This window comes from Strigops habroptila, chromosome 4 (assembly GCF_004027225.2).
Source record: "Strigops habroptila isolate Jane chromosome 4, bStrHab1.2.pri, whole genome shotgun sequence".
In the NCBI taxonomy this organism is placed as follows: domain Eukaryota; kingdom Metazoa; phylum Chordata; class Aves; order Psittaciformes; family Psittacidae; genus Strigops; species Strigops habroptila.
In genome coordinates this window covers 57,519,922-57,541,163 of record NC_046358.1, presented here as the reverse complement: position 1 = coordinate 57,541,163, position 21,242 = coordinate 57,519,922, and the positions used below count along the sequence as shown (strand labels likewise).

The 21,242-nt window shown below is 40.7% G+C and overlaps 2 protein-coding genes across 10 annotated transcripts in view; one reads left to right on the top strand and one right to left on the bottom strand.

Moving 5' to 3' along the window:
- The window catches only part of MICAL2 (microtubule associated monooxygenase, calponin and LIM domain containing 2), a 132,228-nt gene extending 118,112 nt beyond the window's left edge, over positions 1 to 14,116 (bottom strand). For 6 of the 8 annotated variants that reach the window (XM_030485216.1, XM_030485224.1, XM_030485218.1 and 3 more), the window contains exons 1-2: positions 13,862 to 14,116; positions 1,466 to 1,495 (exon numbers count right to left, since the gene is read on the bottom strand). The gene's annotated coding sequence lies outside the window, so the exon portion shown is untranslated. Of the gene's footprint in view, positions 1 to 1,465; positions 1,496 to 8,480; positions 8,629 to 13,861 lie in introns of all 8 variants that reach the window. The other 2 variants (XM_030485217.1, XM_030485225.1) reach the window with 2 other exon arrangements.
- DKK3 (dickkopf WNT signaling pathway inhibitor 3) overlaps positions 13,226 to 21,242 on the top strand; it is a 28,406-nt gene continuing 20,389 nt past the window's right edge. The window contains exons 1-3 of one of the 2 annotated variants that reach the window (XM_030485227.1): positions 13,226 to 13,753; positions 15,837 to 15,974; positions 16,229 to 16,312. In XM_030485227.1, the coding sequence (XP_030341087.1) occupies positions 13,370 to 13,753; positions 15,837 to 15,974; positions 16,229 to 16,312 (606 nt within the window). In that variant the 5' untranslated portion in view covers positions 13,226 to 13,369. The remainder of the gene's footprint in view (positions 13,754 to 15,836; positions 15,975 to 16,228; positions 16,313 to 21,242) is intronic. The other variant, XM_030485226.1, reaches the window with a different exon arrangement.

The following is a 21,242-nucleotide window of genomic DNA, read 5'->3' as shown; positions in this document are numbered from 1 at the left end:
CAGGACAAGTATATTAAAACCTTGAGATAGATGGCTTATTAACCTATCTTTTGCCCTAAATGACGGCAATACTGCAGCCTTCTGGGAAATGAGACAAAATGTGACTGTCCCTTGCCACATCTGTATCACATACGTATCATAGAAGGCCTGAAGGATATAGCATGATCAGAAATCGTGCTTTGCTTTTGCAGAACTTGACAGATCAATAACGTTGCAAAGGTATTTGTCTGAATGAATGCTTCGGAGCAGTCAGTCAGAGATAAAAGAAAGGATGCAGTCTTGTGAAAGATGGAAGCTGAAGTATATATATGAAGTATATGTATTCATTGACATCTTCCTAGTCATGTCCTGGCCACTGGGCTGCCTGCATGAGGCTGTGTGAGTCTAGAAAAAAAGTGAAATCTCAACTTGCAAATCACAAGGCAGTTGCCTTGAAATACATAAGGATATAAAAATCATTACTTTAAACCAGAGCTATATTTTTTGCATGCTCAGTGTACTCTTTGTTCTAATAAGGAAAAAACGGAAAACTTCTTCCTGGGGCATTTGCTTTATCACTAGTTTTACTTCAGTAAGTACCTACAGCAAGATGTGCTTTCATGACACAGATGAAATAGAATTATCAGGTAATACGGTTCAATTTAAAAGTTACCAAAACCCAAATAAATCAAACCTCTTTATATTTCCCTCCACAGTATTGTTCCTGAATAGAGACGTTAGCAAAAAAACTTCTCAAGCCAGAATAGAATTAACTCAAGTTCCTCCAGGGCTGTGCCCTCACTGTTTATTACTGCACTGCAGGAATCGTTTTCTGCCATTGCTTCCTTACAGGTCAGTCAGCTTACAGGGATCGATGGAGCTGTCAGCCCCCTTTGCAGAGCCAAACTCCCTGTTGTCCCAGGCCAGGCTCTGCAGTTTTTAGTCTATTCTGTAATTTGAAGTGCAATTAAACCCTGAAGCATTCACTGTAGCAAGTAAAAAAACATTGTAGTAAATGCAAAAGTTTAAGGGTAGGGAACTGTTCTATCATCAGATGAAGCTGAATTAAAACAGAAATCATCTTTCAATATGCTGGAGTATAATAGTAAAGAGGTTCTGTAATATATGCCCTTTCATATACTCATATGCCAAATCAGTGCCATTGACAGGTGTCATTAGCAGCCACTGTTTACAACAAGAACATTCAACAGAGCACATATGAAATGGCAAAAAAAGTAGAAATGTAAAGGGAACACAGCAGTTACTTTAATTCATTATTTATCATAAGACACATAAAGAATGCTTAGGAAATCTACTATGGTTATATTTATTTTATTGAAGGACTCATCACACATGCTTTAAAAAATTCAAAATTATTAATGTGCTCCAAGCATATACATACACACAAACACAGATACATACATACATACATAAATACATACATACATACATGCATGTATATCTGCTCCTTCACCCAAAGACTTACAGCTCTATATTCCTCATTGTCCAGCAATCCCTGAAAGGAAAGAAGAAATTTATGTAAGAGTCTTAATCCTGTATGTTCTTTGTTTCTCAATCAAGAGCAGAAACTTGTTAAATTAGTAATCACAGTGGGTAGCATACTAAAATCAGTTGAAAAGTACAGTCTACAGATTGATTAGTTGGAAAAAATTACACTTCAAAATACCCTAAAATAAATGTAAACTTTGGAAGTGAATGTGATTTCCATTATGAAATGGCACTAGAACTGAAGAGAATGATGCTACCTAAACAAAACAGAACCAAGAATACCTTTTTTTTTTTTTAAATAAATGTTATTAAAATTGAAATACAGAAGGAAAATAATATCTTCAAAGTCTGACTTCAAATCCCCAGGGAGCGGGAAGGAGGGAAACTGCAAGCAATTTCTAGGCAAGCCTGAAGCAGAAGGCTAACTCTGGACCTCCTGACTAATGTCAACAGAGATCTTCCCTGGGGGCAGCTGTGACATGAGGCTGTGTGAACAAAAGCAGGCTTGCACAGGGATAGTAGGGCGGGCACAACAAAGAAAGTTTTGAAAGAAGATGATGGTCTGTCCCTTACCCAACCCGCTCCTAGGTGCTCGGCAGCCCTTTTGACCACAGGGAGAAGGGTGTGGGCCAGAAGAATTCAGAACTCATGTGAAACGTGGCCTCTACCAGACTGCACGGAATTGTCCTAAAAAGACTCTCATCAACATCAGCATAAGGGTTGTCTCCTAATCTCAGAGCAGGGCACACAAGCAAAGATCTTCAGCAGCTGATATTCTCCATGAGGGCCAAGGGTATAACCTGTAGCCTATTTGCAGAAAGACATTCAAAGGTGCTGCAATAAAAAGTATGTTCTTGGAAGACTAATACACTTCCAAAAGCCAGAGGAGTCACATCATTCAAAAACTGAAGGGCTTCAGAGGTGAAAAGAATGTGATTTGAGTCATCGACCCAGTAAATGATTCACTCATCCCGGGCAAACCCACAGTGCAGATGAGTCCTTCATTGCACTGTCTCTGTGTAGTTGTCTCACATCTGCTTTGCACCCATTGCCTCATTAAAGCATGATCTGGAAAGTTATCATGACTTATTTTGCTGCAGGCTGATAACCATGCTGATTCATGAGTTTATTTTAAAATATGACTGATAGCTGTATGTCTGTTTTCAAGTCAGTTGTTGATTGCCTGGCTCTGTCAGATACATCATTAATGTTCCCTCAGTTTCCCCAGATTCTCTCATTGTTACTTTTCACAAATGGCAATTTCTTCTATCCATTCGTTCATTATGGGTGTTTCTTCCTCTCTTGCATAAGACCATATTAAACTGGCCATTGTTAATGCTTTTGAGAAGTTCTTGATGATTTTTTGTTGAAATCAGTATATTCTTTCAATAACTGCTCTCTTTCCATAACTCATACTTTTAATTCCAGTTGTTCCGCATGGCTAATGAACATGCTGCTTTTCTGCAGGCATTGTGATTTTATTGTTTCTTTTGTTTTCTTAAAGCTTAGTCATATCATCTGTCCTTTTCTGTTCTTTCTGACAGCCTGTTTCTAAATGATAAATTTGGTGATATAATGTAAACTTCTTCCAACTATTCTTCCATTTCTTTTATTTGCGCAGTATAAGATTGGCAACGGGAATGTATCTTCAGGTCTTGCAGCTTCCTGCCAAATCATACTTTTGTCACTGTCAGATGAAGTGCAAAAGCTTTGCATGTTATTGACTAAGTGGCAATCATGCTTTCTAACAGTCTGTGATCCTCTTCAACTGTTGCTGTGCAGCCACACATCTACTGATAACACCTATGGCACCTGGCAACAATGGCAAATCACTCCTCCTCCATCTAAGCTGCTTTGGTGTCACCACTCTGCCACCCCTACCAGCTGCTGTGTTGCACCATCTGCTCTTTGTAACACATCTCCTTTTAGTGTTTATTTGTAACTTCTGCTGATCAATTTTAACAGTGCTTTATGGACAGTGACAACCTTCATGTTCCGGGAGGTCTTGTCCCAGTTGCTTTCATGGTACCACTACCTGTCTATTTTCACAGTTTTTGCAGCAAAGCAGCAATTCTTGTTGCCATTGCTATCCATATACCACTCTTCTAGCACATTTTACATCTTCTTTGGGTCATTTGTGATGTTAATTCTCCTAGATTTTATTTTGTACAGGGCTGATGGCTCCTGTGATCACAAAAATGTATCTGCTCTCCACAGTGCCACTCTGTCCTACTCACATCTAAGTACTCAAAAATAATTTGAAGACCATTGCCTCTGCTCCCAGATCCTTTCTGATTCTTAACATAGGATGCAAACTCCCATCAGAAGCAGGATCCTCCCTTGTACTGAAGTACACAAAAGTACTTGATTTTTGTAAAATCTAGACACTTAAGAAAACCTTTCCATGTAGATAGATGACCAATTCTGTTATTTAGTAGGTTTATGTTTATTATATAAACAATAAAAATTTAGTTTCAAAATCTGCAAGAGATATCAGTCCATTACTTTAAATTTTAAATTATCTCGAATTTAAAAGAAAACTGCTTAAAAACATTTTGTGTGCATAATAATTTTGTATTAATGCTAAATAATAGCAACAGCCCAAATAGACTGCAGATAATGTGAATTTACAGAAGGATATGTAGTATTCCTCTGCAGTATATTTTCTTTGCATGACATTCCATCTGGATTATGAACTTTGCCCTTCATATTTCAATAGGAATTTAAGTAAACATCTTGCCAGAGGAATATTGGAAAAAAAGATGGAAAGCAGCAGCTGAATGTACATTGAAGACAGCATACTGCTTTGAGTTCTTTTATCTCAGACAGTACACCTCAGGATATACATGAAAGTGTTTCCAGCTCCTGCAATCATTCGTTGCTGTTTTGACAAGGGGGTTGGAGCCAGTGATGTCAGAGCTGATGCCTTCTCTCAAACGTCATATTTTACTGGAATCTCACTTATATGGCTCCTGTGCTTGGGGATGAGCAGCAACTGAAATGCTGCAGGAGACAGGCAGATCTCACCAGGGCAGCAGGCAAGCGGAGGGTGTGCAGGGAGGGTGTCTCCCAAATCTTAATGGTCTGTGAGGAGGCTACGAGGGTCCACCACCTTTTCCCTTCCTTATGTTCTTCCTGTGTCCTCAAATTCAGTAAGAACTTGAGTCACCAATGATAATTTCTCATCAAGAAAGGAAAATTGAAAGAGAAATTGAGTGAACTGGGTTCCACAGAGGAATCCTTGTTTTGTTGGCTTCAGCAACAACCTGGAAAAGCAGATGATGTGGGGAAATAGTGTCCTAAAGTAAAAAAAACATAACCATGAAAAAAATGGATCATATTATGATTCACAAACTCAAGTAAGGCAAGATGGAGGGAGCACCTATTTTTTCTTAATGAAATACATTTCTTTGTTTTTAATCATTCAGTATTTTTTGCTTGTGTACTTTAACAAAGACCATACACAACTTAAATATCAGTGTATCAATGACTTTGTACTCACACTAGCAACTTGAAAGATACACAGTCAGCTGAGAATACTGGCTAATCCTAGTTTGAGCAAATGGATTGAGAACAGCTCTGAGGAGAGACTTGGGGGTGTTGGTTGACAAGAAGCTCACCATGAGCCGGCAGTGTGCACTCGCAGCCCAGAAACCAACTCTGTCCTGGGCTGCATCACCAGCAGTGTGACCAGCAGGTCGAGGGACGAGATTTTCCCCGTCTACTCTGCTCTGGTGAGACTCCACCTGGAATGCTGCATTCAGCTCTGGAGGCAACAACATCAGAAGAACATGGACCTGTTGAAGCTAGTCCAGAGGAGGCCATGGAGACAATCAGAGGGTGGAGCACTTCTGCTATGGAGACAGGCTGATAGAGTTGGAGTTGTTCAGCCTGGAGAAGGCTCTGGGGACACCTTATAAAAGCCTTCAGGTATCTAAAGGGGGCCTACAAGAAATCTGGAGAAGAACTTTTTACAAGGGCACATAGTGATAGAACAGGGGGAATGGCTTTAAACTGAAAGAGGGTAGATTTACATTAGACATTAGGAAGAAGTTCTTCCCTGTGAGGGTGGTGAGGCCCTGGCACAGGTTGCCCAGAGAAGCTGTGGCTGCCCCATCCCTGGCAGTGTTCAAGGTCAGGCTGGACGGGGCTTGGAGCAACCTGGTCTAGTGGAAGGTGTCCCAGCCAGTGGCAGGGGGTTGGAACTAGATCTTTATGGCCCTTTCCAATGCAAACAATTCTATGATTCTATGATTAGAGCATCTTTAATTTACGAATTTTAAAATTCAGATCTTTCCAAATAAAGGATCCATATGTTTTTGCAGCCTCAGGGAAGCAGTCAGCTGTGAATGGATAACCTTTATTGTGGGATTTCTGTTCTCTTCTATTTATCACACAAACTTATTCACCATTACAACCACAAAAACCTGTGTGGCACAAAACAGCAAAAAAAAGGGGGGGGGAGGGGGCAAAAAAAAAAAAAAGCAGCAGCAATGCCCATCCTTGAAGGAATACTAATTAAAGCAAACTTAATGCCACAGTGGAAAGAAGTACAAAATACCATCATTCAGAACAGTAGGCAATTTAAAAACTGGAAATACTGGAGTTGCTCCTCTTACATGGGTATAAATAATGACAAATCTGTTAAAATCTGTTGAAATCAAGTGCAATGCCCGATTTTATCTTAAAGTCTGTTCTGTCTTTTGTGAAATAAATAGATCAGAATGCCCTGTGATGTTAGATCCACAGCCACAGGGGAAATACGTTCAGAACATATATTTAGAATAGGAAATGGAAAATTTAGAAAGAGTGGAACTCTGGTAGAGAAAGGCTATACGCATTACAGAAGACAAATTACCTTGTTAGGTCTTAATCAATTATACTTGATGGCTTTGATGTTTTAATACACAGTTTGTATTTCTTCTGACTTCATAAATGTGCAAAATATGAGGCTAAACACAGTCTAGCCTAACACTGACATAGCTTCACTAAATCTACCAGAGGGAAGATTGGATTGCTTGTACGGTTGGGCAAATCTTTAGTCAACCCAGTGGCTAGTGAGTCATCTATGAAATAGTTGCTGCCAAGCTGCGAACTTCAGGTGTCATTGTTTACTTGCTTATCATTTTGAGAAAGGCTCCATTGTGTGACCTTTGGGGGATTGAATATCTAGAATCTGCAAAGATCATAGTGGGTGGCTGATACATGATCTGTGTTTTCCTAACTCAACTATTATCTTTGTGGTTTTTGGTAGCAGCAAGTGCAATTTATAGCATAAAAGAGGAGAAAAACTGGCCAACGTGTGACATACACTCTTGGCCAAGGGATGAAAAAAATTTTATCTGCATACACAGCCAAAGCACTATTACACATTAGATTCCCTATGTTTTGTTTAAATAAGAGGCAAGCAAAACTTTTTTTCCTCAAATTAAATGCCTCTTTCTGTGTATTACATGTATGATAAAAGTTCTCAGTTTCTCACCCTGCATTTGGTTCTTTATTCTCCTATGTGCTTTATTCCATGCAAGCGCATTTTCTATTTTCATTCTCCTTTAAACTACCTTCAGGTTTCACTTGCCCCAATCATTTGCTTTTCTGAAGTAGCTTTTTTGTTTCTCTGCTAAAGCTTCACTGTTCTGTCCATGTGGCTTTCTTTTTCCAAGCACTTTTTCTCTGTAGCTCTTCTTTCACACTGCTTTTCTCTACCCGCGTCCCAAGCCAGTCTTTTCATTATCACTTAAAAAAACCCCCCTACTGCTCTAGGGGTCATCTTTTCACTTCTTCTTGTATGAGTTCTTGTCTACCTTACTTTAACCCATTTCATTTCTTACTATATTTGGTTCCTCCTCTTGCAGGCACTTTCTTCATGAATTACTGTTGACCTGATTTCACAGCAGCTCTTTGCCAATTTCTTGATTCTTTGTCCCAACTCTCATATATACATGTTATGTTTGCCTATAGCACAATTTCAAGAAGCAGAATAGGGGAACTGGAGCTAGGAGATGAGATCTGTATCAAAACTTAGGTCATGCCTGACTTCATGTTACAAAATGCTGAAACTAACAGGACTGGTCACCAAGTAATGCCATGGAATAGACTAAAAGCTTTGATTCTAGGATGGCTTCTCTCTATGTATATCACCTCTAAGCAAAAGCGAACCTACTTCCCTACGCTATCCAGGCAATAGGATTGAATAGTGGCCTGGAAGGATTCCCTCTGATAATGAGAGAATGGCTTAATATTTCTTGATAACCAACCCTCTTGCTTTTGGAGCTGGTAGCAAGAAAGCCATCAACTGTCTACTACAAACTGTGTGGAGACATCAATACATTTCACATGAATCACTAAAAACTTTCAGTCATTACTTACTGATCTGAAATACACTCTAAAGAGATTGGGAAATAGTGGTTCTGTATTTCACTCTCAGTTTCCTTAACCACCAAGTCTTAAAAGCATGAAATACTATGATGGTCATGATGAGAGTGTTTGTAGCTATGGACTGTCCAAAAAAAAGCATACGTGCACACTTCTGTAAAAGTCATTTTCATTTAATTTATCAGACAATACTGCTCTTCCTGGATAGTTAGAATAATTTGGCATGCAGAAGTTTTAAAATGTAATTTGATTGTATGGAATCATAGAACCATTTAGGTTGGAAACAACCTTTAAAATCATTGAGTCCAACTGTAAACCTAATACTGCCAAGTTCATCACTAAACCATGTCCCTAAGTGCCAGATCCACATGTCTGAATGCACATGGACAATACATTTGAGCAGCAAAAACTTTTCCATGCACTGCCACGGGCTTACACATTACAAATAGAAAGAAATACTTTCTTATAACTTTCAGAACCTTATTGCCATAGGTCATTATTTTTAAATGGAGCCAAGGGCTTGGAGTGGCATTTACAGTGTCTAGGACATGTACTAGAAAACAGCTGTTTGCCTACGTATATAATTCATACTTGTGTTTGTAGAAAAGAGTCCTTACCAGGCTTTGCAGTTTGCGTAAGTCAAAGCCAATTCAATATGCTATATTTCCGTGGTCTGGAAAGCAGATACAGTTCAGAGATTTCATCTGGTTTCTTGTTGTCACAGCTCTAATAATGTCTGGTAGGTGACTCACTGTTCCGTCCGCTCTGGTCATGAGTAATTGAGAGAACACAAGGCACGCTAATAAAATAGTCATTGTTGATCAGTTAGGTCTTCACCAGTTAAAACCTGGAGTACCTTAAAAGGAAAATACAGTCTACAAAGGCAATAAAAATCAGATCAAAGCATGTTCATATTTCAAATGCATAGCTGCTATCTTGCTAAATCATGTGCCATTAAAACTGAACAATATTTGTATTTGCGTAATTCTGTTTTTCCCGAGTACAGTTCAGCTGCCACATAATGACTGTGTTTGAAAAGGCTGTCAAGGATTTAACATGTGCTGATAGGTCAGTATTTCATAAATCCTTGACATATGATAATCTAGCTTCTAGAAAATTTTATGATCATCCATGAAAAGGCCAAAAGGAGGTAAGAGAGCTCCACTCTAAACTCTGCAGCTCTGAAGATAAAATTAATACAAGTCCCTTTCTTAAGAAAATAAAATTAAGCAAACCACAAATTTCTCCTTTAATCTGTTAAATAAAGGCCCCCAAGGTGTTCACCTCCACCTGAGCATTACTCTGGTTTTGACAAGGCACAAAGTTAAATACAATAACTGTTCATAATCAACCTATGCATGATACCCTTGTATTTTTTAAACAAGTTCTTACTGCTTCGTGATTTAATCAATTTACAGAGCAAGTTAATTAGACTAGAATGAGGCACAGCTATTCCCAAGAGGTATTAAATTAGGAAATTTTCAGGACCTGTAATTCCAGGAAGCCGCTGTTGATATTCCTCTCATTGCAGTCAGATTTTTCCCAAACATAGGTTAGCATTTCCACGTTCTTCATACCTATTTATTTGAGCAAAACCTGCCAAAACTATGATCATTAAACGATTCTGCTCTAATTGCTTTGAAATTTCTAATTCTTTCCTAAATCTTTCACAAAGCTTCCAAATCTCAGATTGGGTTTAAAAATTTTATATATGTTGAACATATAAAAATGGTCAGAAAGTTAAACACTGAGCTGACCCAGAAAATAACTCTGTGGTTTTTTATACTCAAGAGTTATTCAGTCCTTACATTTACAAGTTTCCATACTGTAAAACCTCATGCGAGTAGCAAACATTTTTACTATAAGTCAGAGCTTTTTAAGTCCAAGCAATCTGATAAAACAAATGACCACTAAAAAGAGTAGACAATCAATACTGTTATCACATCTTAATGTCTCTGGATAGTGTCTCTCCCATGGAAAACTCCTAACTGATACTGTACTAATAAAGCAATCAGTTCCACTGCGGAATTAACTTACTGCTGACATGCTAAGCAATATCTTTCAAGACTATAGTATAGTATAAATTCACTGTAGACTACAAGCATTCAGTTTGCCACTTGTTCTTCCACTTTGTCAGATAGCTGCGCTGAGTTTAAATTGTCCCTGGCTGCTGTCACACCTGGGCTTTCAAGCTGCTGTTAGAAAGGACTCATTGGCACGACACAGTCTCTCACAGGGTGTCAACCTTGATCCTCCAATGACCACCCGTCACTGAACCCACCAGCTTTCCTGGGAGACCCAAACCAAAATCATCACGCCCCAAAAGCAGCAAATGGGTACTTAAGCATAGATATCCTGCACGCTTGGGGAGTAAGGGAAAGGAGTACTGCAGGAAGTAAGGGGAGTAATGTTAATTCCTTCTCTTAACTCTGTTCTCCCTCTCTTGTACTCTCCTTTCCCCTTCAGCAGGGAATTTAGGCTTTCTGTTTCTGGATTTTTGCCTGCTGATGATAGAATTTGTTTTTGTTGTACAGATATTTGATGTTGTTTACACCTACATACCTCAGAAAGCTGCCCTTTCTTTTCATATTATAGATTGTATATTAGCCAGACTGTTTTTTTTTTCTGCAGCCAACTGATTGACTGTTGGCAGTACAATTATTGGAAAGGGAAAAGAATTCAATCAATTGGTAAATGAAGACGCAAAGTAACAGATGTCTGAAACACAGCAAACAGAATATAATATACTGCCTTTAAATGAATAAACAATGGGTGGGAAAAAATAAATCAAACGTGCACAACTCCCTACCCTGCTGCTTGCAGGAACATGGTCTTTTGTCTCAAAACTCATCCAACCAGAAGGTGGTTTCTATTCTCCAGAATCACTGATTCAGATGATGTCTGCATTTGGCAAGAGTGCATTCACCATGACAGGGGGACATTTTTGCCTCAAATCCCTTTCAAGGATCTTGTATTGAGGCTGATCGAAGTCTTACAAATTCTTTTTTATATAACCTGTCTGGGATATGCTTTTCCTAACTATGTTTCCAGCTAAAATTATTCCAGCTTACTATGTCCTAACTAAATTAATAAGTTGTCTAAGAATAAACTATATCTTGGCAAAAAGATCATATGTGGTTTTGTGTAATGTATGTTTTTTGTGTATTGTATGTGTTCAGGAAGAGATGATCTTTAGCTGTGTTAATTTGAGAAAAATATCGGCTCTCTGGGCTGTACCTTAGCTATGAAAATTTATTATAGTCCAAAACATATTCTTTGACATCTTTCATCTAACATAATTTTAAACAAGACTTTGTACCAGTCCAACATAAGAACATACTATTCATAGTTAATCCTATGTCCTCAGAAGCATGCTTTTAAACAGAAGCAGTATTTTCAATACAGATGTGGCTTTCTTCCTGCTGTGAAAATGCAGAAGAGCTGATTACAGGATTCTGTCACATTAAATACAGATGAATTTTTATCCTTTTTTTTTTTTTTTTGTGCTTGTCACTGTTGCTTTAATCATACAAGATGGAAAAGTCAGAACAAGTGACCAGAAGAGGTGATCAATATTACAAGCTCCTTTAGGTCCTCAGTAATTCTGTTTTAAAGAGTGTAAATCCCACTGAAATTTACAGTAATTTTCCCACTAACCTCAGTGGGAGATAATCTAGGTGTAGCATTTTCAGTACAAGTAATTAAAGTATCTCAGGCTCTGATCTAGGTTGTATGTCAGTGTAATTAATTATACAAGGGTAGCTATTTTCCTTACTACTGTACACATACCTATAAAGCAGCTATTCTGTTGAAAGAAAAATACACCAGTAACAGCTCTCATGCTAGCTGCATGCTTTGTTATGACTTAACTGTAAATAAAACCGTACCTGGGTACTAAAGTATGAGTACAGACTTGGGGGTTTATAGTAATGCAACTGTATTGGAATAAATGTTCACCCCCAAAATTTTCCATGTAGATAAACCCTTTTGCATAGGCACTCTGGACTGAGCCAAGAAGGAAGATGAAGATTAATCATTAAAAATCCTAAATTTTAGGTGCACTGCCATCTATGACAATTTTTTCCTCTTAGTTTGCAACACCCCTACACCAGGCAGATCAAGTGATACTGAGGGGAAAAGCACCTAACTCCAGATGGCAGGGAAGAACCTAATCATGCCTGGAATCACGTCAGGCTGCTCGCACAGCTCCATGCCCTAACGTCTCTACCTGCCTTTCAATAAGGCTAATGAGCTCAGGCACAACGCGGGGTCACTGTGAACTAGACACGGCTCATGTCTCACCAGCTCAACTTACTAGCAAGGCACAGCACCCCTGTGCCCATGGCTGTCCAGGGGACTTTGGCAGCTCCAGGGCGAAGGGCAAATCTAAGCACTCGAGGGTGCTGCAGCACCCTACTACTACTCTAGTATAGAAATGCTACAGCATTTCTGTTAGCATTCAGAGCTGAATGGAGCTGCCTTTGGCTGCCAATAACACTGGATTTTATGTTGGTGATTATTGTCATAATCCACTTGCGGGAAATTTGCAAGACTTTTAAATAGTTTCTGCAGAAATACTTAATTCACAATTACCTCTCACTCAGGCTCCAAAATAAAACGAGACTTACAGGTCAGTTCTCTCTTGGCACGGCAATGTTGCCCTGGAGCAGTGAGCTGACTGCAGCAAAAACTGCCCATTAAATTCTTGGGGTGCAGCACAAAGAGGAAGAATAATGTGGAAACAGGGAACAATGCACACAGGTACAAAATTATGCTGCTGTCTGAAGTTTTTTTAGAAAACTATTTGAAAGCAAACAATCAGGAAGAGTGAGGTGCTGGCCAGCAGATGCAGGATGTATCACCTCTCAGAGACCTAGCTGATCCTTGATGCTGGAAACATCTTTTGAAAACCTTTGGTGAAGACTGGAAAACAAAATACATAATCATAGAATCCCAGGCTGGTTTGGGTTGGAAGGGACCTTAAAGCTCATCCAGTTCCAATCCCCTGCCACGAGCAGGGACACCTTCCACTAGAGCAGGTTGCCCCAAGCCCCATCCAACCTGGCCTTGAACACTGCTGGGGATGGGGCAGCCACAGCTTCTCTGGGCAACCTGTGCCAGCACCTCAGCACCTCACAGGGAAGAACTTCTGCCTAATACCTAATCTAAATCTCCCCTCTGTCAGTTTAAAGCCATTCCCCTTGTCCTGTCACTACAGGCCCTTGTCAAAAGCCCCTCTGCAGATTTCTCGTCGGCCCCTTTAGGCACCGGAAGGCTGCTGTAAGGTCTCCCCTGAGCCTCCTCGTCTGCAGGATGAAGCATCATCCTATTCGCGTTAAACCTGTTCAAAAAAATCCTTGGAAGGGCGGGCTCGGGTCTGAAAGGGAAGCTTCTACTACTCCTTTCCCTCAGCATCTCTCCCCCACCTCCCTCAGCCTACCTCCCTCAGCCTCCCTCCCTCAGCCCTTCCCGCCCGGGGTCCCGCTCCCTGCCGTGCCTCTCACGCATGACTGCGGGCTGCCGCGGGGGCCGGGCCGGGCTGTGGAGCCGGCGGGGGCCGGGCCAGGCCGGTGTGGGCCGGCGCTGCGGGGCCGGCGGGAGCCTGCGGAGCCAGGTCGCCGCTGCGGGGCCGCCCGCTCCCGCCCAGCCCCGCCCCACCTCCGAGAGCCAGCCCGCACTGCTGAGGGGCAGCGGCGGGAGCGGCGCCGCAGGGATGCTGCGGGGAGCGGGGCCGCGATGGCTGCTGCTGGCGGCTGTGCTGGGGGCTCTGTGCTGCGCCGCGGCGGGGGGCAGCGGCCGGCGGCGGGCGGCCAGCTTGGGCGAGATGCTGCGGGAGGTGGAGGCGCTCATGGAGGACACGCAGCACAAGCTGCGCAACGCGGTGCAAGAGGTGAGGCGGCGGCTGGGTGGGGGGACCCTTCCTTCCTCCCTCCCTCCCTCAGCCCTCCGGGCCGGGCCGCACCTGCGGGCAGCGCAGCGGCGCGATCCTCTCACTCACCCGCCTTCGACGATCCCTGTGAGGAGACGCCTCCCCGCGCCCCCTCAGCGCGGCCGGCTCCATGCGTGCCACAAAGGAAGCCGGCGGCCGGCCCTGTCCGCGCCCCGCTGTGAGAAGCCGCTGCCTGAGGCAGGCGAGCGCGAAAATCCTGTCAGCCCGGCGGCCGCCGCGGTTACCCCGCCCGGCGCTGCCGCCCTCCTCAGGCGGGGAGGCGGGAGGTGTGGGGCGCCGGCGCGGGCCCTGCTGCGGCGGGAGGTCTCCCCTCAGCTCCTGGCGCTATTCTGCTCCCTGGCCGGGTTTCGCGCCCGGCTCCTCACATCGCCCGCACACCCTTGCGCCTCTCGGGTGCTGCGGGGAGTTGCGCTGGAAAGCCACCGGGCAGATGGTGGGGCGAAGGTGCAGGCAAAGAGCCCTCCTGGTTCAGAAAGTGAGAAAACAGCAGTACGTGGCAAGGGGAGGACTGAAGTGAAGAGTTACTTTATTGTCTTTGTACAGAACCGAGACACAAGAGGTTATCCCAAACCAGGACCTGAAAGTGTAAGTCCTGAAAAGACGTGGAGAAGCAGCTTACATAGAATCATAGAATCATAGGATGGTTTGGGTTGGAAAGGACCTTAAGATCATCTACCAGCAGGGACACCTTCCACTAGACCAGGTTGCTCAAGGCCCTTCTGTATCTTGATCTCAAATTGCTTGCCCAGAATTGTACAGGACCTGTTTCAAAGCCAGGAACCCAGTCTAGACCGCAAGCTATTGTCTCGTATCCCCATCCAAAGAGCTTGTTCCTGCATTCCCCTTACTACTGCACTTTTTCCCCCTTTGTGTTAAGAATCTTCCTTCCAAGTTCTCTTTTCCTCTCATTCAAAAATACATGGTCAAAAAACATCTTTTACTGACAATCCACTGGGGAAACAGACCTTTGTTTACTATAATTAGATAATTTCTGAATTTCTATTTGTCTTCTGGACAGTTGCTGAAATCTGCCTCTGTCATTCCCTTCATTTAGACTGCAAACACATTGAGACAAACCATTCTTTCATTCTTTTAAAAAGTATTCTTTACAATGCGAAAAATATGCTTAGTTAAAATAAAGATCTAGTCAAAATTTCTGCCTGTTTTATTCTTCCTATTGTCAGTTCTGGATTGAGGAATGGTCTGTATACAGCACAAAATGTGGGTTGTCTGGACTGCATCTTAGCAGATAAATACTTTACACATAAAAAGGTTGGCAGCTGTCATTTAAAATAAACAGACACAGCAGAAAGAGAAATTTTGTCTTGGGAAAAATGCTGTTGTTCAGCCTGGCTGAACTTGTGACGTCCTAGCTCGGTTACAGCAGTTGCAAATAACAATGGGATGCAACTTATTCACAGTTTGTGTTGTTTACAAGGCTCATGCCTTTTTGCTGACCTTGCTCTGTGTTCTGATTCAGAGAGCACTCCTTTTCTTGTTGAGCCTTCATCTGGCACAGAGTGTGGGAACTGAAATGGAGAATGAAATTCTGAATGTATGCACCCTGATCTATAGGCCTGTTTCTGTTGACTTCAGGGGGCTTTGGCTATGTCTCTGCCCTGCCAGAATATTTTCTTTTCTTTGTCAGATGGGAAAGTGTGTCTGAAGTGTTTAGTGGTTTTCTGGGAATAGCGGAAAGCTGGGCTCTTGACTTGCATCAACCAGTCAATTGCAGATACCAACTTGTCACTAGTCTTTGCACACTTTATCCTCACAGGGACTGACTTTGGCTTAAACAGTCCAGAGCTCAGGGGCTTAGCTTACCACTGTTTTTCTAGTCCATTAAACGAGCTGCTGCGGTCACTGTCTGAAACAGCTGAGTAAGCGTTCCCATACAGGAGGATCTGTACTAACAGCATCACATAATTAAACAGAGTGTTACTGAGGACTGCACAAGAAGCGCTGCTGGTTCTCTTTTGTGTAATTGTTCCTAATTTTCAGTTGGTTTATTTAAATTTGGCAGATGGAAGCTGAAGAGGAAGGCGCAAAAAAACTGTCAGAAGTAAACTTTGAAAACCTACCTCCCAACTACCATAATGAGTCCAACACGGAAACCAGAATTGGCAATAAAACTGTTCAGACTCATCAAGAAATTGAAAAGGTATGAGAAAACATACATAGCAAAACATACACGGCAAGCTACTGGTTCTTAAATACCTTCAAAAAATAAAAACAATTTTTCATTTTTGGGAAGAAATAAAATAATTTGGAGCAGATACTTTCCTGGTGATCATTACTTTGGGGTTTTCTTGTCTCTTATTAGGGAGCGGGTGAGTTAAGTATTGCAGCACGTAGGACTGAGAGTAACAAAGGAGTAATAAAAAATGATATTTTGTTCTTCTTTTGCCATATCAGGTTACAGATAACAAAACTGGATCAACAGTTTTTTCTGAGACAGTTATTACATCTATAAAAGATGGAGAAAACAAAAGAAATCATGTAAGTGAGCACATTTTTTTCCTTTTGAAAATTAAACAAATGCTTTAGGTTCATCACTCAGAAGAGGGTGATGCAGTTCACCTAGCAAAGTTTCTGAATGCTTTAAAACACACAAAACCATTATGGGTAAGCAGTCAAAAATGCTTTTTGTTTTTTAATTAATTTAGCTTAGGCATATTATATTATGAATTAGAAGCGGAGTTTCAATGTTGTAGTTAACTGAGGTGCTTGATCTGAATATTCAGTTTGTCTGTCAAACGTAAATCTTGTACTCAAATAGGAAATATAGTCACAGAGCCCTTTCCAGCGTGAATAAACCTTTAGGAAAACAGAGCTTCATGTATGTCTTCTCTGTGCTCTTGGGTTTCGTAAAAAAAATTGCTTTCTAGACTTTTAACACTGGAAAATAAGCTCCAAATTGTCTGTCGTGAGAGGTCTATGGAACAATATATGTCTCTAGTTGCTTTTCAGCCTAACCTAGTGAAGGACAACTGGTTGTGAAACGTCACTTTGGGGACAGGTGGGACAATAAATCCCCCTCCCCTCTGGAAATACGGTTCTTTAAGGATTCTCAAAGAATTTAAAAGATCAAGAATATTCTTTAGCTGAGTCTTGCAAACACAGGTATATTTGCTAAACATCAGTAGTCCCATGAGAAATTCAGCATGTACCACTACTTGGAACAACTGTTAGTTTTTCTTCGGTTATAGTCTTACCAAAATGGACTTTTTTAATGCTCTTGCTAAGACAGGAATTGCCCGTGTTCCCTCTCATAACTGGCTTCAGCTGACCAATAGTTTGTGGTTTAATTTTAGTTTAACATGCCCTGGCTTTTTTTAGAGTAACTTTATCCAGTTCTTTCGCAGAAGTAGCTCTTTAACTATTTCATAAAACATTTATAAAAGAAAAAATTATGGTGGTAGTTCCTATGTTTAATGGGCATAAAACCTGAAATTTCTGCATCTTTTCTGCTGGTATCCTCTAAGTAAGTTTTTCCTCTTACAGCTCATATTTTTATACTGCTGTTAAAGTTTGAAAGTGGCAAGTAGCAAAATAAGTTGCTAGTGTTTGCTGTACTTTTTTTTAACTATTTTGCAAAGTTTATAGATTTGTGGTAAGTCAAGGTACAAAGTAAATTGCAACTGTTCTAAGCTATAGCTTAGTTTTATACAAAGTGTTAAGATATCCCACAATGCTTTTTAATAATGAGGTATGTGAAATGAAGGCAATTTGGATGTTTTTTTCAAGCAAATATGGTCATCATCTTCAGACGCAGTGTACAAAGGCAAACTTTTCAACCTTCTTAGCACTGGGACACAACAGTGGTGTTGTTTCATAGTGTATTTGGCTTGCTTTTGGTGCATAATCATTCTTCATAGCTGTAAAAAATAGTTCTAAATTTCTCCAATGATCATGCAAAGTTCCTTATAAGCTTCATATATCAAAAACCAAAACTATATTTGTTAATGTTTATTTCTCCTCTTGTGCTCTTTTTGAACTTTCAGCATGCCCATGGTACAAACACCTAATTTAGAGGTTGCCAAGTTAGAGAAAAAGTTGAATGGGAAAATCAACCAAGAGACGTATTTGGTTGTTATTTAAAGCAAGTGGGCAAACGCATGTATTAATTTGACCAAGAGATGCCTAACAGAAGTAAATCTGAAAATACTTGAAAACTTTAAACATTAAGGGGGAATATGAATTCCTTAGGGCACTACAAGGTTCTATTGTAAGAGTATTGTAAGAACTATTGTAAGAGTAATGGCATGAAATTGAGAATTGGAAAATCTGGGTTATAGCAAGAAAAACATGCTGCCAAGGAGAGATCTACTGAGTGGAAGAAAAAAATTGCCCAAATTAAAAAGCACTATTGCTTAGATCTGTAAACTTAAGACAAAAGTATTGGGGGAAAATGAGTTGCAGACAACTTTACACTGGCCCTTTTGGTCATTTTTTATACATACATTTTCATACTTGAAGTGTCGTGTGGCATTGTGGGATGTCTCAGTCACTTTCCAGGCCCCAGGCCAGTGGATAGTAAAAGAGTAATTCTGCTTCTTTGCAGCTTATTTTAAACATTAGTAACAAAATGATACATGTATAGGTTTTGTATTCTCCAGGAAGTTACAAATGCAAACCTTCTGAAACCTGTTTGGAGATTATCTCAGTGAGCCTCTAAGTACAGGCAGTATATGCTGTTCTGTAATACACATCCTTAATACCTATCAGCGATTCATCCTTCTATGTAGTATAACGTAACAAGAGGTTTGTATAATTGTAGCTATAAGTATTGACAGTAATTCGAAAAGGTATACTGACATTTTGTCTTGGGGATGAAGAATTCGGTAGCAGAGGCTCTTAGGGAGCCAGCTGTTGGGAACAGGACCTCTGTTCTCATGCTATTCCTGTAGCCTTCAGATTGGTGCCTCTTGAGAAGCATACTTTTGGTTTTATTTTTGATCTGCCAATTAAAAGAAATAGGCACGTGCTATCACACAAGCTCAACTTTTATTCTTGTAGGGAAACTGAAGACTGAAAACTAAACCTGTTTCATAGGTTCAGCTTATAAGCTTAGCTTATAAAAGTTAAAGGACCACAGCTCCTGCACTTTAGGTTCAAAACTGGGTGGTAAATACAAGAATTCATCAAACACCTTAGCAAACCACCTGCTCTGAAATGTAAACTCTATATAATTTATTGCTGCAGTAATTAGTAATAACTGGAACCCTACAGCCCTCAGTTCACATTTATTCTCTGAAACAAATTGTAAGCCACTGAAATAATTGGAAGTTTTTCCAGTGACATTTTTTGGGTTTTGAGACTTGACGCAAAAGCCTCAAAAGTGGGCAAAGATATGTCTTGTGATGGGTCTGTATTGCAATAGTAAATCCACACACTGGCTGAAAAGAAATTCGGCACCGGAGAAGCAGCTTCAGGGAAAACACGTTGTGTCTGCTTTTTAAATCACAGTGCCTGTGCCGCCCCTGCAAACAGGTAGAAATACACGTATCTATAGTGCATTTAAATATATACACATACATATAATTCAGATACTCTATTACAGAAACATAAAGCATAATCTTACACACACACACTTTTCCCTCTCAGACAGTATTTCTTCTTGGCTTTGCATCACAAATGTATTCTCTTTAGACTGTGTTCTTTGTTACTGAATGGCATGGTTGACAGTATTTTGATGGCTAGAAGACTATCAGTATTTTAAGTCTCCAGAAGAGGAATTGGGCTGCTTGCCATTTCTGTTAATGCAATCCAGTTCTTCAGAGGCACTGCATGACTTGGAGGTGCCATTTACATCCTCTGAGTAACATTCACTTTCTCAGATGTCAGTGAGGACTGGCAGTCACCAGCATAGATGTCAGGCTTTGATCCAACAGTCTTGTGCCTTGAAAGAAGCCGAATACAGGGAAAAGGTAGCTGGATGTGTATGTTATGTCTGTGCAGAGTTTTACACCCACTTGCTCCTGAGTTTAATGCTCAGATACTCTACTTCTCTAGGAACACTGGTTAGCTTGCAAATTAACAGAGTTATTTCCAGTAGTATGCTCAAGTATAGAAGACAGATAAAGTAACAGCACTCTATTACCATATGAAAATCAAAATCTTTTCTAGCTTGTTGACTAGTCCTATTTCAATTGTGACACATGAGCCTAACAATGAAAAGCAAGCATGAAAAATAAAAGGAAACAAAATTGGTACTGGTAAGATTTGCTGCACAAAGATTAGTTGCATTTCTACTCAGTTGCATTCAGAGTAGTATTTTATATAAGCCCTCTCTCCTAATTCAAAGCTATTGTACTTAAGATTATTTTTTTTTTCTTGTCTGTATTAATTTGATAAGAATAGCAACATCTGCTTTTTAGAAAGTTTGGGGTTTTTTCAGACAAGTACATCTTGTTGCTTTCAATTCTCTTTTTTGAAAGACATTTTTAAAGATGCTAATATCTAGGGAGAGTAGACCAGTATCATACGTTTCTTATTTGTCTTTGGCGCTATGAAACACATTCATTTCTTTCACTTGTCCTTGATGGTAGAGGCTCTCGAGGGCATGACCGTGCCTTCTCGTTAGTTACCCAGTGCAGGTCAAAGTTTCTTTGTGGGAGAGCACGGAGAGATGCCTTCAGTGGATTCTGTGTAAGGTGCTCATGCTTCCTCTGCAAAGGTGGGTGTGTGCCTGTGTGCACACATGTATTTGACACCACCTTCTGCAAATACAGCAGCTGGTTAGGAGTTTCAAATGCTCTCAGGTCCTTAGGAGATAGACTCCATGATACCAGGCCTTTATTTCCATGGTTAGAGGCTGCTGTTTTGACCCCTGCAGCTCTGGGCAGGGAGGACTGAATCACTGTGGAACTGCTTTTACAAGCTGCCTTGGCGGGTTCTGGAAGTGACCGTCAGTCAGATCACGGGTTTATCTGTAGAGATAGAATGGATAGTACCCCCATTATAATGGCCTTATTTAAAGCATTTTTCAGCCTTTATCTTCAGTCTCATAGTAAAATAGCAAGAAGAAACAAAATAGTAGAAGAACTAAACATTAATCTCTGGGGCTCCATTTCACCCTTTTCTAGAGCAAAATTTGTTTTAAATGGGTAAGCTGTAGCATTTCCTAACCAAGCTTCCACTTCTCTGCAGAGATAGCAAGAACTGCTAAAGTAACCGCTTGATTCCTATTTGAGCAATTTTTATATGATTTCACTAAGTATGTTTGCAGCCACATATCCTGGAACATTCTTTTGGGATTCATACTGCTCCAGGGAGAGGAGTTTCTACCAGTGCTGAAGAGAAAAGGAGCTTTGAAAATTGAGAAGAAAGCCTTAATGGAATGGAAAATGCAATTTTTTCATCATCATCACTGCAGGAGAGCAGCTGGTGGTAGAAATTTGAACATGCTGCATCTTGGTGTTGTTTT